The sequence below is a fragment of the Orbicella franksi genome, chromosome 10, assembly GCF_964199315.1.
Source record: "Orbicella franksi chromosome 10, jaOrbFran1.1, whole genome shotgun sequence".
Taxonomy (NCBI): Eukaryota; Metazoa; Cnidaria; class Anthozoa; order Scleractinia; family Merulinidae; genus Orbicella; species Orbicella franksi.
The window spans coordinates 29,709,706-29,729,710 of NC_138154.1; the positions used below are offsets into that span (position 1 = coordinate 29,709,706).

Genomic DNA, 20,005 nt, shown 5'->3' on the forward strand with positions numbered 1-20,005 from the left:
CTTTGAAGACGACGACTACGTGTTCGGTATGGATTGGACCATTGAAACGTTCAGGTTGCAGGACGACGGGATTACGTGGCGTCCATATCGTTACCCCGTGACATTTTACGTCACCGGGAAGGAACTGAACAGTGTCCGACACAAGGTGACGAGCGGTAAATCTCTCATGCAATACCTCATCCATCGTTTTCACGAACGGCTGTATCATTACATGGATCGCGCCAACGAAAGTCTGCGAGCGCCGGACGGGAAAAAATACTACCCCGTGTTCCGATGGGAGGGGAACGATTTGATTATCGACAACACCGACACGTTCCTCGACGAGTCCGGAGACAGAAAACGTCCCAGAGTGTATTTTGGTACTAAACTGGTCAAGAAGTTGGGTTTGATTCGCGAGGAATCGTATTACTCCGTTCACTTGGACGTGAACATGATCAAGGTCTTTCCCAACGACAAAGTCCCGTCTGATTTCAAGAAAGACTGGACCAACCATGACAGCAATCGATCTCGTGAATTTTGGAATTTGGACAGTCACGGGACGTTACAGCTCAGTCCCTATTGCAACTGGCGCTTCAGTTACTTGGACGAGGAATACGCCAAGACCTACAATCGTGGAGTCGTCGTTCATCCGGACCTCCCTCCGCCTCGCAGTCCCATGTACCTGTATTCGAATGTGGGTCGTAGCACCATCACGGGGAATCGCGTGACGGATCTCTTGAGAGAAGTCCCCCACGACCCGACCAAGACGACGTACGAGCCGAATCAGATTCAATATAAACCCGTGCGCAGCAACGTTTTGGATATAGTGGAGGTGCAATTGGCCGAGAACGACGGACGATTGGTGGACTTTACATCGGGCGTGACGTCGGTGACATTACACTTCAAGTATGAATGAGTCTACCGACGACTTTTACGTGCAACTGATGAGCAATGCCAGCACGAGCGAGTTCCCGGACAACAAGGCCCACAGTTTCAAGAATCGTCTGCCGAACCCGTTGCAGTTAAGAGAGTCGGACTGGAAAGTGGGTATCAGCGACCTCTCGTTTCCGTCCGCGACGCGTAAGATGGACTTGAAAGATTCTCTTCTGTTTGAAATCTGGTGGATCGACATGGTGAACGCCTCCATAAACCTATACACGCAGGTCTCTTCAGCGACGCGAGAGGGCGATTTGGAGTTCACGCCTAGGACTGGTACTGAGTTACTGAACGCGATACGAGATCGATACTTGCGTAGGTTGAGATCTAGAACGGATGCCGACGTGACGATGTACAAGAAAAAGAGTAAACCCGACGATCCCACCGAATTGCTGTACACGGTCATGCATCGGGCCGAGCATGGAGAATGCGTCCTGGACAATTCGAGAACGTGCCTCAGCCTCCTGATCAATGGTAAACGCGTCTACCCGCAAATGAACATCGGCATCGAATTGGCCAAGAAGATGAAATGGGTGAAGATGGGAAGATTACAGAACGGACAACCGGGTTACGTCTTGGGACCCCACCTGAGGAAAGAATTTCCCACGGAAGTCGTACCCACGGCCACGGACTTGATCATAGGACAGAATGACGGGGACGAGACATTTTACAAGATCGACCCGGACACCTTACATTTGAGTTGTTTCATCAATTGGGTGTTCACGGACCTGGATCGCAGTTACGAGGAAGCGTTCGGTCACGAGCGTCGTTCCTTGTTCGTGTATTCGAATGTGGGACAGAGTATGGTGACGGGGAATCAAGTCACGGACCTGTTGAAACAGGTGCGTTACGATCCGGACGTGGTCGACCTTCAACCGAGACACATTCTATATCTACCGGTGCGCACGACCTTTTTGGACATTGTCGAGACGCAGGTATCTGAGAACGACGGACGACTGGTGGACTTTGCGTCGGGCGTGACCACGATCACGTTGCATTTCAAGAAAGGATGAGTGATTTTTACGTCAGCTTACCCAGTCACAGCAGTAAGAGCGAGTTCCCGGACAACAAACCGAACCATTTCAAGATCAGGTTACCGCACCCCTTACGCCTGAATGGAGACGGAGGCTGGAAAGTGGGATTGAGTAGCATCGCCATGCCGGATGCCCACGTGAGGTTGCCTTCCTTGACGCCGAACGATCCTGATAAAAAAGTCACCTTGGCCTTTTCCGCATGGAGACGCATAGAATCGACTAGCCACTACATGTATGGAGAAGCTTACTTCGATACGGAGGACCTCAAGAAGGTGATTCACAACGTGGACGGTGTTGGACTCATGAAATCCATGATCGCCTATTTCGATCGACAACGCGTCTTCAAGTACAACGGACCCAAATTAGGATCCAAATATGTCACGAGTGATGGGAAAAGAACCTACGTCAAGTTCAAGTGGGAAGGCGAAGACCTGGTCACGGACAACGAAAACATCTTACGTCCGATCAAAGACATGCCTGCATTACACATCAATGTCGACCTGGCTTGTAAAATGGGATGGCTCGAAAAGAACGCCAGCGGTTATAATCTGGGGCCTAACTTGCAGAGCGAATTCTTCAAAGATGAAATTCCCAACATTGGTGTCGTCGGGGACTTACACGACTCGGATGGATTACCTGTTTTTTGGACGGTCTCAACCTATTCAACGGGAAACAGTTATTTGAAACTCAGCATCTATTGCAATTGGCGTTTTCTGAACCTGAACAAGGCGTTCGAGGTGGTGGTGGGAAACAGGTCGCGCTCTTTGTTCGTCTACTCGGACGTGGCTAGAAGTGGCGTGGTGGGAAATCAGGTCACGGATTTACTGAGAGAGGTCAACTTGATCCGAAGAGGTGCGGGTGTCCAGTATTTCGAGCCTTACCACATTCAATATATTCCCGTGCGCAAAGACCTCATTGACATAATAGAAGTGCAAGTGGCTGAGACAACTGGAGAACTGACGACCTTTGGAGCTGGCAATACGATCGTGACGTTACACTTTAAGAAAGAATGATCGGTGGAACGCTGGTACGATTTCAGCCCGATAAAATAAAGCAATCCGGAGACGGATTCAGCATGGCTTGGAGAGGTGTCAAGAAACGCGGTCCCGGCATTCTACGAGACTTTATCACCGAGGCTGCCACGGAGGGTCTGAAAGGTTTAAATTCGGGCGGTAAGGGAGGAAAGCCCAATTGGAGAGGTGGACTCGCCGGGGTCAAGAGAGGAGCGACACGAGCCGTGAAACGTAAAGCGACGCAAGAGATCAAACGGGCGTTGGCGAAAAAAGTGAGAAAAGACCTCTTTGGAGTATGAATCCCATTTACTCGAGGCGCGTGAGACTTATTCCGATACGACGAACGTATAAAGGCGGATCGATCTTCCCGTCCCGATCAAAACGCCTGAACTATCGTTGGGTGCAGTCGGCCCTGAGACGGAGACGAAGACGACGACGTAGACGATGACGGACCTCGTGGCTCATGCCCGGTCGGCGGGGGTTCGTAACCCTCGCCTGAACATGTTCAGTACCCCTCCCACGGATGTCAGCATGTCGTCTCGACGGTTGGTGAGAATCAACCCGTTCAATACGGGGATCAACCCCGTGACCTTCCAAGTCGATCCTCAAGAAGACTTTATCGACTTGAACGAGAGTTTCTTCGAAGTGGAATTGACTGTCAAGAAAAGTAACAACACGAATCTGCTGACAGCGGATGTCATGGGACTCGCCAATAATCTGGCCCACACCCTCTTCAAACAGATCAATGTGAGATTGAATGGGACTCTCATCAGCCCCCAGACGGATACTTACCACCTCAAAGCCTACATCGAGACCCTGTTGAACCACGACCGAGACGACGGTGAATCGATCCTGACACCCAGCGGATGGTACAACTGTCTCGGTGTACCCGACGACGGAGATGCCGATGAATTGACCGCCAATATGTTGGATTTTGGTACTCCTCATGCTCATTATACTGCCTTACCCCAAGATCTCAAGAATGTGGTCCAGGGACGAGCCCAGTTTCTAGATGGAGAAGCCGTGACTTTGAGGTTCAAACCTTTCCTGGAAGTGTTTCATCTCAGCAAATTACTGTTACCTGGCGTGCAGATCCAGATCGACATGTACTTCAATGCCCCAGCCCTGTGGACCATCCGATGGGACGGTGCTAGTACTCTCAGACTGACTGAAGCCGACGTGAAAGTGAGATTGTTCCTGTCTCAAGTGAGAGTGACTCCCTCGGTGTACCGAGAGATCATGACCAGCCTGAAAGGTGGAAGAGTGGCCACTTACCCCACGGTGAGAGGTGAAATTCGCACTTACTCGCATCCCAACGACAATCGTCATTTCGAGTGCAGCAATCCTTTCCACAGTAAGCTACCTAATAGACTAGTGGTGTTGTTGATGAAACAAACTGCCTTCAACGGAACTGTGACGATCAATCCGTTCAATTTTGGAAAATTCAATCTGGCTTCCATCAAACAATTGGTGAGAGGTGAAGAGTACCCCTACGAGACCTTGGAGCTCGATCACGCTGGGGACAGTAAAGATCAGAGAGGTTACTACAGATTCCTCCAAGCCTCAGGAGCGTTGTGCAGGGGAAAAGGAAACATGGTCCGGAAAGTGGATTGGGGAGACGGCAAGAGATGCAACATGTTTGTATTTGACAACACGGCCAATGGATGTTTGGACAGTCCAGTGTTGAACCCCAAGCAAGAAGGTGAACTGCGTCTGGTGATCGATTTTGGAGCCAATCCGGGAGAAAACCTGACCATTTTGTTGTACGGCGAATTCGAGAATTTGCTGGAGATCAACGAGAACCGAGTCGTCATCTACGACGTGTACCAATGAGAAGAAAAAATGGAGAAAGTAGCCTTGAATAATATACAATTGGATCATTTGGCCCGGACGAATCCGTCCCTACGCTGTGTCTTTTACGGCACGGTCCCTTGCGATCGGCTTCCCAGGACAGTCCCTCAAGAAGGACCGACCGCTTACATCGTGAACACGGACCCTCACGATAAACCGGGCGTGCATTGGATCGCTTTGTGGGCCGACAAGAACAAGTGCGAGATCCTGGACAGTTACGGTCTACCGTTGGACGCGTACGGAACCGCCGAACCGATCCAAGCATGGTTGGATCGTCATTTCAAGTACCAGATTCACAACGGCAAGAGTCTGCAGTCCCTGTTCAGCCAGAGTTGCGGCGGTTACGCCCTGATGTTCCTGATCGACCGAGCCGAAGGTCGGGACATGAACGAGTTCTTGAATCGTTTTAAGAAAAACGAGTTTGTGGAGAACGATCGTAAAGTAGGACACATGGTAGAACGTCTGATCGTGGACGAGTTGGCCTGGCGCAAGATTTGTAAAACCCCGTGTCACCAGGACACGCGCGGTTCCTCCCGAGGAGTGCGTCATTTGTTATAAAGTAAGCTGTTCGAAATAAAAGAGGTTCATTTTTGAAAAAGAGGTTGTGTGGTAGTCATGGCTCTTCAGTTTCAAGGGCATAGACATTTGGACGACGTGATAGCCAGGTTAGAAAAACGCTATGGAAAAGCGGGTGGAAAGACGCCTCAACCCAGTGAGGCTCATTTCAAGAAAAACCAACCGCCAAAACGACAACTCAATCTGAAAATACTTCAACCCGCCAGAAGACAAGTGTCTTTTCAACCGCCGTCCGTCCTGGACACCGGTGCATTACCGGCGACGGTGACCACGCGTAGGAAACGCAAGAGAGCCGCCCCTGCCATGCCGAAGCTTTCCGAGAAGGAAGATAGGAAAAGAAGAATGAAAAAGAGGCATTGGTACGAGGACAAGTTCGGAGACTTGAGTAAATTCGCCAAGAAAAAACCTCGAAAAAAGAGATCGGCACCTGCCAAGAAAAAAGGACGTCCCAAGAGAGCCGCTGCCAAGAGGGCCATGGCCAAGATCAGGAGTCGGGCTAAGAAAAAACCCATCTGTTTCAATCGTAAGGTCACCCTATTGGGTCTGTTGAAACGCATCCCGGCCGTCAAGACCCCATTGGCCAAGTTGTTCAGATAAAAACGGAACGTCTCGAGACCCTGGACCATTTCATGATCATGGAACGACGCAAAGCGTTTCAATTTCACACGCCGTCGAGTTTGTTGATAGCGGGTCCGTCGGGGTGCGGCAAGACGGTGTTCACCACCAAACTGCTCTTGGAGAACGGCGACTTGTTCCAACAGACACCGAAGAGTATTCATTACTGCTACGGATCGTGGCAAGACGGTTTCCAAAAGCTCAAGAAGGGTGGAGTCAAGTTTTACGAAGGCATCCCCGACAGCGAACAGTTACCCCGATGGTTTCCTGGAGGGGGTGTGTTGGTCCTGGACGATCTGATGGACGAGGGTGGTAACGACAAGCGCGTGTTGGATCTCTTCACCAAACATTCGCATCATCGGAACATCACGGTGATTTACTTGTGTCAGGATCTATTCCCCAACGGAAAATTCGCCAAGACCATTTCCAGAAACGCGCATTACATCGCAGCCTTCAAGAACCCTCGGGATCAGTTGGGGATACGAAATTTACTTCTGCAATCGTTTCCCACGCAATGGCAGGAGGTGTTGGACACGTTTCGCAAGGTCACCGATCGACCTTACGGTTACATGCTATTGGATCTTCATCCAGCCAGTCAGGACGATCAACGTGTCCTCAGTCACGTATTAAAAGACGAAGGATTCGTCCGATGCCATCAGTTTGCAACCCCATCATGTTGAGGAGCGAGGTCGAGTGGTTTCCGCTATTCATTCACCTGTGTAAAAACAGGCTCAAATACATCATGAACCCCCACGAGCTGGACTACGAACCGATGAGACAGGTCACGGAATGCGAGAGTTACCGTCAAGTACGGTCCATCATCAACGCATATAACGGTGAAGGTTTCGATTATTTGGTTCATAAACAACGAGAACTCGCCGAGAAGAAGATAGAAAGAGAAAGGTACATGGATAAAAATGAGCTCTTATGGTAGTGACGATTTCAACTTCTCGGCTCTGGAAGATTATTCGCCTTGGGGGACACCGAATCGGACGAGTACTCCGATTCCGCCTGCCGCGGGTGTGGGTACGAGTCTGCACACGCCTCCTTCACCGCGATCGTCACTGGCAACACCGCCCCTGCCCAATGTCTCGCCCGTCGGAGTGGGCACCGCTGGCTCGGGTGCACCGCAGACCAACGTCACGGTGGGTGTCGGCAGTGCTGGATCGGTGTCGCGCGCCAATGTCACGGCAGGTGTTGGGGCACCACGAATAACAATGTCCACCCCTTTGGCACGAGCCGTTCGAGGAGGGAAACGACCGAGACGCGTCCCACGTCAAAACACACCGACGTCCTCCAGTGATTCCGGCAGCCGCAGACGAAGTAGCGCTAGTGGTAGCGGCGGTGGAAGAGGCAGAGGCAGAGGCAGAGGCAGAGGCGGAGGCAGAGGCGGAGGCGGAGGCGGAGGCGGAGGCGGAGGCGGAGGCGGAGGCGGAGGCGGAGGAAGTGGTAGTGACTCCACACCGCCTTCGTCGATTCGATCGGGTCGAGGAGGAGGAAGAAGAAGGAGGCGAGGAGACCGTGTTCTCGACCAAGCCCAGATGCAGCAACAATTGGAAGAGATTTTGCGCCAACAACAACAGACGGCCGCGGGTCGTCGCATTGCGGGCATCACGACCACCAACACGATTACGACCACCTATAAAAACGGACAACGTCCTACCGTCACACGCAATTCGACCAGTGTACGCAACTGAGAACAACAACAACAACCATGAGAAGACGCCGTCGTCGACCGAAAAGGAGAAAGCAATGGGGCGGTGCTCTTGCGAATGCCCTGTCTGCGATGTTACCCATTGGTAAAGGGGCCGCCTTGGGATTGGCCAAAGCGTTGGGTGGTCGCGCCGTGAAAACAGGCATCCGAGCTGGAACCACCGCTGCCATTGGTGGTGTGGGAGTAGGCGTGGGTCGAGGGATCCGAAGACTTGTGAGACTTAAGAAAAGACGACCCCCTCGCCGATGAAAAACCATTCGAATCAAGATGTTGAGGAGTGAAGTCGAGTGGTTCCCCTACTTTTTGCATCTATGTCGATGCTCACGCTCTTACTGGGATGCGACCAGCATGGATCACGAAGACATGAAACGCATCGCGGACGAGTGCGACAGTTACCGACAGGTCCAGGACATCCTGAACCAATCCGTAGAAACCGCCTTCAAGGACGAGATCTGGGAATACAAGCAACAAGCTAAAAGGATCGAACGTCCCGACAGAAAGTCAGACTACGTTTGGCACTGGTTGGAAAAGAGTCATGAGTACTTCTGTCTGTTTATTGGATGAACCTTTCAACACCGTAGTGGATTTGGATTCCCTGAAACGTTTGGACGTCTTGTACGCTTTCTACCACAAGTATTGGTGGTGTCGAAGGCAGATGTTCGGTTACTACAAATTGTGCAACGCCATTCTCAACGGACTGGCCTTACTGACGGTGGCCGTGAGTATCGTCTTGGGATCCGTGTGGAAAGACGGGTACACGGTGGTAGGATTGACGGCTTTCGCCACCTTACTGAAAGGATGGAACGATTTCAAGAAGTATTCGTTCAAGATGGACATGGCCCAATTCGCTTACACGACGTACGAAAAGACGTTGACTGAACTCAGGAACTACGCTTTGGGTGGCGTGGAGGAATTGGATGGGTTTTTAACCAAGATGCAAACGTTGGACGACGTGGTGACGGATTTTACATCTCCCACGTACGACCGATACGTTCGAGACTACGCCCTACGATTTAGGCACGTGCCGCTATAAAAAATGACATCGCGGCCAACCTCTTCATTCAGAACCAACATGCCCAAGAGGTCGAGGAGAAAGAAAGCGTCTTCGAGAAGGCGTAAAACCGCTAAAACCACTAAAAGAAGACGGTACCAAAGGGGAGAAGGGATCGGCACTGTGGTGGCGGGTTTACCCAAGGCGGCTTGGGGTATCACCAAAGGCATCGAAAGCCTGAGAGCCAAACAAGAAGCTAAACATACCAAAAGGATGTTGGAACGGATGAGACGAGGCGAAAAGTGGGATAGCAGTGGCGAATCGTTCCGATGCTCCATCATGTGAAAAAATAAAAGGACGAGGATCGGCGTCGTACACCTCACTCGTCACCATGACAGCACGGAGGAGGAGGAGACGAAGAAGGAGACAGAAAGGGGGTGATTTGGCGAGTATGATGAGAGCCGCGGGTATGGGTGCTCTGGCTGGACCCTTCGGTTTAATGGACAAACATATCCATAAGAACAGGGGAAAGATCGAAGGAGTCTTACGCAGGATACCCTTTCAAACGGCCTTCAGGCGTCGAGGAAAGCGATAAAAAGAGTACACCAATCCGCTCGTACGCATAAGTCCACGATGAAGCGGTTACGACGACAACGTCCTTTCCTGACGCGCGTCCTGAAAGAAGCCAATCGAAACAAACGTCAACGGATGTTGCAATTCGCCGACAAAGATCAGATCAACGCCATCAGCGAGATGGTTCTCAATTTGCTGAAAAAGAGGATCCCCATCAACGCAACGACTTATGGGAAACTGAAAAGACATAAAAACGTTTTGCGAGAAGTGGGTAGACGCAAAAACTCCCTCAAGCGTCGAAGAGAACATCTCCTCACCCAAAACGGAGCGGGGTTCTGGAGCGGTTTGCACGGTTGTTTCAAAGCATGTTGTGTACGGTGAAAGGACGCAGTGAGGACGGTTACCCGCTGGAGGGGATCGACGTCATACCCAATTTCCCACCGAGAGAAGACGAGTCCCACAATACCATTCCTAAACTCGTGCAGTTGTTGCAAGACGCCAATCGTCGCGAAGCCCGATGGAAAGACTCGTACGAGTACTTGAACAAGAGGTACCACGACCTGTATCAAGAATACATGGCTTTAAAGTTCGGTGACTTCTGCCAAACCTGTCAAACGAAACGAGATACCACGCCGCCCGGTGGGTGCATCGAGTTGTGCAGGGAGTGCGGTAAAGGCAAGCGAACCGTTCGAAGTCTCGAACTCGAGTTGGAAAAGAAAGACGAATCCATACGGTACTGGCAAGACTGTTACGAGACGGCCTTGAGAGAATTGTCCGAGTTTCCTGACACGACCTTGAGTCAGAAGGTATGAACGAAGTCATGATGGTGCCCGTTCAAGAATTCAATCGTCTGCAAGATTATTACAAGGGGAAGATCAGCCAGAATGCCTTGTTGAACAAAGCCGGACGTCTGGCCGCCGAAGAACATCTCATCCTGAACGACAAACGCATCCCCGACAGCATGGCCGTTAAGATGACCAAACCCATCGCCTCCGAGGAAGGGAAACTGGTGAAACGTATACGGACGGGTAAAAGCGGTCCCATCTCGTACCAGGGAACGACAGAACCCGAAGGCATGGTCGACGCACCCGTCGAAACTCTGTTGAAACAGATCCTCAAGGGAGTCAACCAACCAGCCGCAGCCCCTGTGATCATCCCGCCACAACCCCTTTCTACGACAGGACTGAAAAAGGAGCTGAAAACCCCCATACCCTCCACGTCAGGTTTTAAAAAGGAGAAGAAAACCCCCAAACCTACCATTCCACCCAAACCAGTCACGCTAGGTAAAACTCCCCTATCGTCCAAGAAAAAAGCACCCATCTCCGATAGAGCCAGACGCGTACTGAAATCACTCGGTATCGACTACGACGACGGTGGTTACAGTCCCAAAGGCAAGGCAAAGAAGTACAAGAAGGTCAAACCGTCAGCCGCAGAAAAGTTACAAGCAGGGTGGGAAGATTTCGAAGACCCCTGGAGAAGGGGACTGGACTATGACTCGGATTAAGAAGAGGAAAAAGGCACCTCCACCCCCGAGGAGAAGTACCCGACGTCGCCGTCGCCAACGAGGGTATGGGATCGACATCCAAAAATGGTTGGCCAAGACTGGGATCGAGTTTCATTGGCCCGGTTATCAGTACATGGGACCTGGTACCAAACTGAAGAAACGTCTGGCGCGTGGAGACCCCGGGATCAACCGTCTGGACCGACTGGCCAAACAACACGACATTGACTATTCCAGGGCCAAGAACTTACAGGACAAATGGAACGCCGACACCAAGATGATCCAGGCCATCGACAAATTACCCGGACGTAAAACCATGACAGAACGCATTGTTAAGAAAATCATGCAAACCAAGAAACGTTGGAAATTGTAAAACCTTTTATTGTTGTTGTAATTAAAGTTACACACGCTTTGTTGTTTTTCAAAAAAAGAGTCTCTTTTTTCTTTAAGACGAAAATAAATAATGTTCCAATTGATCCATAAGTTCGACGGTGACTGAGAAATGGCAACGGTTCTGTTCTACTGTATCCTCGCGTTCAAACTGCGCGAACCAGCGTCCCATGTTATGAAGCATGGATGACATCTCGTCAAGCTCACTAGCTATTTCCACGATCATCTTTTCCATTTCTTGTTCTTTTCGTACTCGTTTCACTCGGTTTTCTTCTGCGACTCTCCTGTTTTTCCTGATTTCCGAAAGTCTCCGTTTTACAGGATCCTTGGGTTCCGCTAACATGCGTTCTAACTCTGCTACCAACCCTTCATCAGGCTCAGAGTCAGAGTCAGAGGAGGAGGAATAAGACAACCGCCTCCCACGGCATTGCGGTGGGGGTAATGCCTGTGGTGCTGCAGTGGTATTGGTGGTCGTGCTCTTAGCGGCGGTGGTCGTGCTCTTAGCGGCTGTGGGGGAAATAAGACACCACCCTCCCACGGCGTTGCGGTGGGGGTAATGCCAGTGGTGCTGCAGTGGTAATGGTGGTACTAGTGTTGGTTAGTGGTAGTGTTGCAGTGGTAATGGTGGTACTGGTGTTGGTTGATGGTAGTGTTCCCCTGAAATCCCTCAGCTCAACCCGACCTCCAAACAAACCCCGAAGAATTTCATCCGGATCGTAATCATGCTCTTCCCACTGTCGTGTTGCAGTGGTAGTGCTCTTAGCGGCGGTGGTCGTGGTGTTGGTTGGTGGTAGTGTTCCCCTGAAATCCCTCAGCTCAACCCGAACTCCCAACAAACCCCGAAGAATTTCATCCGGATCGTAATCATGCTCTTCCCACTGTCGTGTTGCAGGTAAACGGGAGCGACGTTTGCGTTCCCTATAACGATTCAACGCGTCGCGCACCATGTCACGCATCTTGTACCGTGCACGATACCGTCTTTTCTGCTCGCGAACTTTCTCCGGATTTCTTTTCTTCCACTCTCGCACGAACTCTCTTCTTCTCACTCTCTGTCGTTTCAATGCTTCAGCGGAGCGGGCAGGCATGGTCTTCCGTAATGGACGCTCATACAAGTTCTAAAATGGGCGTGGAGAATAATCGTGCTCTATCTATCTACTATATCTCTCTATATCTCTATATCTCTATATATCTCTATATCTCTATATCTCTATATCTACTATATCTACTATATCTACTATATCTCATTTAAAAGAGCATAAAAAATACTCTCTAGAAAAAAAAAAGTTTTCCTTCATGGAAGCTAATAGTAATTTTTAAACAATTTAAATAAATTAAACTTCACAAAAAAAAAAAATCTCGCAAAAAAAAAATCACGCAAAAAAATCTCGCAAAAAAAAAAAAAAAAAAAAATCTCGCAAAAAAAAAAAAAAAAAATCTCGCAAAAAAAAAAAAAAAAAAAAATCTCGCAAAAAAAAAAAAAAAAAAAAAAAAAAAATCTCGCAAAAAAAAAATCTCGCAAAAAAAAAATCTCGCAAAAAAAAAATCTCGCAAAAAAAAATCTCGCAAAAAAAAAAATCTCGCAAAAAAAAAAAAAAAAAATCTCGCAAAAAAAAAAAAAAAAAAAAAAAAAAAAAAAAAATCTCGCAAAAAACAAAAAAAAAAAAAAAAATCTCGCAAAAAAAAAAAAAAAAAAAAAAAAAAAAAAAAATCTCGCAAAAAAAAAAAAACCCAGGGGGTAAGCCATCAAAATTTGCATTAATACTACAATATTTCTTTCAAAAGATTAAGCAAGCTATGGTGGCCGAGTGGTTTAAGGCGCTGGGCTGCAAATCCAGTGGGAATGTTATCCTGCGCAGGTTCTAATCCTGCATGCAGTGATTACACTTTAAAAAAAAAATCTCGCAAAAAAAAAAAAAAAAATACCACGTGACCCACTTTTTCCCATACATTCTTTTAAATTGTAAAATCCAAGATGGCCGCTTTGCTTTCAAGATGGCGGCGCCCATGGGTATGACGTCACGCATTTTCGCGCATGCGTAGATAAGGTGTAATCACGTGCATGTCCAAATAGGGCACTAGCCAATGCATGAAATCGAGACCAAGTCACGTGTTACCACCGACCCAGGGGATAGGTGGATATACCCCACACTCGGTCGGAGACTGGACACCATTATACCGTGTGTATAAAAAAAATCGAGTCGAACCGTTCGAGTCACTCTGAGTTTTGAACTTGTATCGAGCGCTGGAAAGAAGAAACCATGGCACAGGAGCTGACCGACGAGGAGATGAACCAACAGATGGATCAACATGAATCAGTGACCGATGAAGAGATGAACCAACTTATGGATCAATATGAAGCAGTGAGTATGACGTGTACCCTATGTAAGAAAGTCATCTTTAGAACTCTAACCCTAATCTTTTTCATAGAGTTACTGGGATTGGCTACCGGAAGAACTAAAGTGTTACGTACTTGACTTAGCAACTTGGCAACACATACGCGATAGAAGGAAAAATTATCAAATGAGAAACCTTCACAGAGAAATCTCGAAATATAACCAACTGAAAAGACAATGGTTTTACGGGCACATAGAACTACGACCGTCTAAAAGCTGCACAAACTTCTGTAATTGTCGCGTGGATCCTGGATTATATGGATATTGGGACGTGGATTATGTAATACATGGACATTGTATGGCGGATTATGAAATATATGGACATTGTACCAACAAGCGTGGCGAGAAAAGGAGTTTCTATCTAGGAAGTAGTTTCAGGAACGCATTAGACAACTTAAAAAAATCAACCCGCGAAGTTGTCCGCTTCTTTTCGGAGACCCGACAATAAAAACTACCTAATTAAAAAACGTTGTGTTTGTTGTCTTTTTACAGAACAGACGGACCTACGACGAAGCCTTCCCCTTCGACGACGACAATGACGACCGAGCGATGCTCCAAACCGGAGGTGGTGCAAGACCACCTCTAGAATTCGAATTAAGACCCATAGGCGCTCGACGTAACTGGAGAAACGTCCTCAACAAACAACGATTCGAAGCCACGCTCAGACAACACAGAGACGTGACTCGCGAGGAGAATCTAGGTCAAGAATTGACTCGGGCCCTTCAACGATCCATCGAGCAACAAATCGCTCAGGATCCTACCCTGACACCCAACTCCACGGTCCATTTCACCATGCAGTCCCGTGCCTTCACGCACGCCTTTCAGTCCACCACCTTCACCGTGCGAGAATTCGAAGAAGGGAGTGAAAGACTAACCACTTATCTCCAGTCTCTCGCGGCCAAACTCAACTCCAACGAAGAATTCACCCCCGACGACACGTTTACCATGGAAACCACTTTCATACGTACCCCGGGTCGTGGCAGCGGGAACGGAAAACGATACAGGCCGAGTTGCGCCGCCGTGCGGGGAATCGTCAAACGGTCGCGCGTGACCATCCGAAACAAAGACACTCTCTGCTGCGCCCGAGCCATTGTCACCATGAAAGCCTGGGTAGACGCGAACGAGAATTCGCGTGACCAAGATTACCACAATCTCAAACAGGGGCGACCCGTCCAAGAGCGATTGGCCAAAGACCTCCACCGTCGAGCCAACGTTCCCGAAGGACCTTGCGGCATTCCCGAACTGCAACAATTTCAAAAAGCGTTACCTGGTTACCAGCTCAAAGTCATGTCCATCGACCCACCCCACATGATCATCTACGCGGGACCCGAACCCTCGGATAAGATCATTCGTCTCATCAAAGAAGGCGATCACTACGACGGATGTAATTCGTTTAAGGGATTCCTCGGCAAATCCTACTTCTGCGACGAATGCAATCGAGGCTACGATCACGACGACTTTCGTCATCATCCCTGCCTCGGTCAATGGTGCACCGCCTGCAAACGAAAAGACTGCCCCGATTTCATCGAGAAAAAACGACCCCTAGCGCCAGGCAAGTTTCCCGAACCCGCCAAGATCTGCCAATCGTGTCACAGACAATTCTTCGGAGACCGATGCTACGACGCTCACTCGCAAGTCCAGAGTCACAGCAAACACTCCATCTGCAACACTCACAAAAAGTGTGAGAAGTGTTGTCACGTCTACGAGCTTAAACGCAAGAACAAGCGAGGAGGGCGTCCCCGTGGTCACAAGTGCGGATGGGGCGAATGCAACATCTGTGAAAAACAAGTCTATCTGGAGACGCACCGTTGTTACATCCAACGCCTCCCCGAAGACGAAGACGAGCCCAAAAAGATACACGTGTCGCGCGACAAAGTCAACGGGCGACCCTTCGAAGAACCCGGACCCGACGATCCAGACACGCGAGTCTTGGTAGACAGAGATCCGCCCCTTCAAGTGTACTGTGACTACGAAGCCATCACCGACGCCGAAGGGAATCAGACACCCATTCTACTCTGCCTGGAAGACGACGAAAATGAGATATGCTACTCCTTCTACGGCCCCAACTGCACCGCCGACATGTTCGAACACCTCGAATCCCTCGCCGTCGACCAGGACAATGGCGAACGGAACGTCATCGTCCTCTTTCACAATCTCAAAGGCTACGACGGGATGTTCATCCTGCAACACTGTTACGCCACCCATCGAGAAGTCACCGACCCAATCACCGTCGGCACCAAGATACTGTCCCTAAAATCCGACAGATTGACTTTCAAAGATTCCCTCTGCTTTCTCCCGTTCCCGCTGGCCAACTTTCCCGCCACCTTCGGAATCACAGAACTGCGTAAAGGATTCTTCCCGCACAAATTCAACACTCTAGAAAATCAAGAGTACGAAGGTCCCATGCCACCGCGAGACATGTACGATCCCGACGGCATGTCCGCCAAAAAGAAAGCCGAGTTCGAACAGTGGTACCAAGAGAAAGTCGACAACGACTACCATTTCGTACTAAGGGAAGAAATGGAAGCCTACTGCGAGTCGGACGTCAAACTCCTCAAAGCAGGCTGTCAAAAGTTCCGGCAAGAATTCAAACAAAAAGCCGACTTTGACCCCATGGAGAAATGCATCACCATCGCCTCCGCCTGCAACCGATTCTGGCGCAAGAAACTCGTCCCGCCCAACACCATTGCCTCCAGACCCCCGCGAGGATGGCACGGCGCCCGATCCAATCAGTCCGTCGAAGCCCTGAAATGGCTAGCCTGGCAAGAACACTCGTTGCAACGCACGGGTCAAGGTGATCGTATCCTCACGGTACGAAACGGAGGTGAAGTACGACTAGCCAATCAGCTCGTGGACGGATACGATCCGACCACTCGAACCGTCTACGAATTCCACGGATGTCTATGGCACGGGTGTCCTCGCTGTTTCCCGACCCATCGAGACCGATATCCCATCTGTCACGCCGATCGCACCATGCAGGAAGTCTACGAGGCCACACTCCGCAAACACAACCTTCTCAGTCGCCAAGGTTACCAGCTCTGCGTCAAGTGGGAATGCGACTGGGCCCTAGAAGTCAAAACCGACCCTGATCTACGTCGGTTCCTAGACACGTTCGAAATCGTCAAACCGCTCGAACCCAGAGAAGCTTTCTTCGGAGGACGCACGAACGCCGTCAAACTACATCACGTGGCCGACGTGGCTCAAGGAGAGAAAATCAAGTACATCGACGTGACGTCGCTCTACCCCTGGGTCAACAAGGGAAGCAAATACCCCATAGGACACCCACAAGTCATCGTCAACCCCGACGACCAAGACATCCATCACTACTTCGGTATGGCCAAAGTGGACATACTACCACCTCACGAACTTTACCATCCCGTTCTACCTTTTCGGCACAGGGGTAAACTCACCTTCCCACTCTGCCGATCGTGCGTGGAACACGAAATGAACAAACCCCTCCTTGAGAAATCACATCGATGCTCTCACACGACCGAGCAACGCACGCTACGAGGGACCTGGTGCACCCCCGAAATCGAGAAAGCCGTTGCCATGGGATACACGCTCATCAAGATCCACGAAGTCCACCATTTCCCGGAAAGACAACGTCGTACAGGACTCTTCGCCGATTACGTGAACACCTGGCTAAAAATCAAACAGGAATCCGCCGGCTACCCCCACTGGTGTCACACCCCCCAAGACAAGACACAGTACGTGCAACAATACCACCAGAAAGAAGGCATCGCTCTCGATCCGGCCATGATCCAAAAAAACCCCGGACGCAAAGCCACCGCCAAACTCATGCTCAACTCTTTCTGGGGCAAGTTCGGCGAAAACCTACCCAAACCCACCACCGAAGTCGTCTACACTGCAGCACAACTCTTCGAACTCGTTTCCAATCACTTCAACGACATAAAACAAGTCAGAATCGCCCACGACGAAGCCCTAGAGGTCGTCTACACCGAACTCAAAGACAATCAACCCGACAACGGACGAATCAACATCTTCGTCGCCGCTTTCACCACCTGTTGGGCTCGACTCAAATTATACAGCTACCTGGAACAATTAAAACAACAAGTCCTCTACTTTGACACCGATTCCGTCATCTACTCGCACAAACCAGGTCAAGCCGATGTCCCGCTAGGCGATTACCTCGGAGAGATGACCAACGAGCTCGACGACGGCGACTTCATTACCACTTTCACCTCCGCTGGACCCAAGAATTACGGGTACAAAACCCACCAAGGCAAAGTCTGCTGCAAAGTCCGAGGCTTCTCCCTCAATGTACGAGGAGCCCAACAACTCAATTACGACGTCATGGAACAAAATCTACTCGACGAACTCACACAACCTCTCGAGGACGGTGGACGACGCAACATCCCCGTCGTTAACCCCAACTTCTTCTACAGAAACCCAGCCACCAAACATCTCAAGGTCATCACACGCACCAAACACTACGGACTCGTCTTCGACAAACGCGTCGTAGACACGAACACTTTCATGTCGTTTCCATACGGATACACACCATTGTAATTTTTTTACTTCCTGTAAAATCAATAAAAAATCATCTTTGAAAACTCATTTCCTGTCTATCGCCTTATTTGGGCACGCGCGTGACCTGGGATGCAAAAGACTGCTGACCTGTGACGTCACTGCAGACGCATATTTTGATAACCCCCTAACTCATGAATATATTAATGAGCAAATCCGGCCCTCTGATTGGTCGAGAGCCTTTTTTAATGATATGCACGGCCTTCTGATTGGCTACGGCCCACACAAGCGTCCTATACTACTACCCACAAGGCCTACATCTCATTAACCCTCCACATATACCTACACTGCCTACATTTCATTAGTCCGTCAAATTTACCTACGCAGCCTACATCTCATTAATCCCTCACATATACCTACACAGCCTACATCTCATTAATCCCCAACATATACCTACACACCATACATTTCATTAATCTCTCGCATATACCTACACTGCCTACATCTCATCAATCACTCACGTATACCTACACAGCCTACATCTCATTAATCCCCCACATATACCTACACAGACTGCATCTCATTAATCCCCCACATATACCTATACAGACTGCATCTCATTAATCCCCCACATATACCTACACAGACTGCATCTCATTAATGCCCCACATATACCTACACAGCCTACATCTCATTAATCCCCCACATATACCTGTACAGACTGCATCTCATTAATCTCCCACATATACCTACACAGCCTACATCTCATTAATCCCCCACATATACCTACACAGACTGCATCTCATTAATCCCCCACATATACCTATACAGACTGCATCTCATTAATCCTCCACATATACCTACACAGACTGCATCTCATTAATCCCCCACATATACCTACACAGCCTACATCTCATTAATCCCCCACATATACCTATACAGACTGCATCTCATTAATCCCCCACATATACCTACACAGCCTACATCTCATTAATCCCCCACATATACCTACACAGCCTACATCTCATTAATCCCCCACATATACCTACACAGCCTACATCTCATTAATCCCCCACATATATCTACAAAGCCTACATCTCATTAATCCCCCACATATACCTACACAGACTGCATCTCATTAATCCCCCACATATATCTACACAGCCTACATCTCATTAATCCCCCACATATATCTACAAAGCCTACATCTCATTAATCCCCCACATATACCTACACAGACTGCATCTCATTAATCCCCCACATATATCTACACAGCCTACATCTCATTAATCCCCCACATATACCTACACAGCCTACATCTCATTAATGCCCCACATATACTTACGCAACCTTTATTTCATTAATCCCCTACATATCCTACATGTCATTAATCCCCTGCATATACCTAAACTACCTACATCTCATTAATTCCTCACATATACCTACACAGCCTACATCTCATTAATCCCCTGCATAAACCTACACAGCCTACATGTCATCAATCCCCTACATACACCTACACAGCCTACATTTCATTAATCCCCCACATATACCTACACATCTTACATCTCAATAATCTTGCACATATACCTACACAGCCTACATCTCATCAATCCCCTACATATACCTACTCATATTACATCTGAATAATCTTCCTCATATACCTACACAGCTTACATCTCATTAGTCCCCTACATATACCTACACTGCTTACATCTCATTAATCCCCTAGTACACCTACACTGCCTACGTCTCATCAATCCACTGCATATACCTACAAGTCTTACATTTTAATAATCTTCCACATATACCTACACAGCTTATATCTCATTAGTCCCCCACATATACCTACACTGCTTACATCTCTTTAATGCCTCAAATTTACCTACACAGTCTACATCTCATTAATCCCCCACATATACCTACACACCATACATCTCATTAATCCCCC

The 20,005-nt window shown here is 49.0% G+C and overlaps 1 protein-coding gene across 1 annotated transcript; it reads left to right on the plus strand.

Moving 5' to 3' along the window:
- The first annotated feature begins 8,248 nt into the window (after positions 1 to 8,248).
- LOC145499417 (uncharacterized) lies at positions 8,249 to 8,756 on the plus strand. Its single transcript, XM_081478930.1, has one exon. The coding sequence runs from the start codon at positions 8,254 to 8,256 to the stop codon at positions 8,749 to 8,751; it is 498 nt and encodes a 165-aa protein (XP_081335056.1). The 5' UTR covers positions 8,249 to 8,253; the 3' UTR covers positions 8,752 to 8,756.
- The last annotated feature ends 11,249 nt before the right edge of the window (positions 8,757 to 20,005 follow it).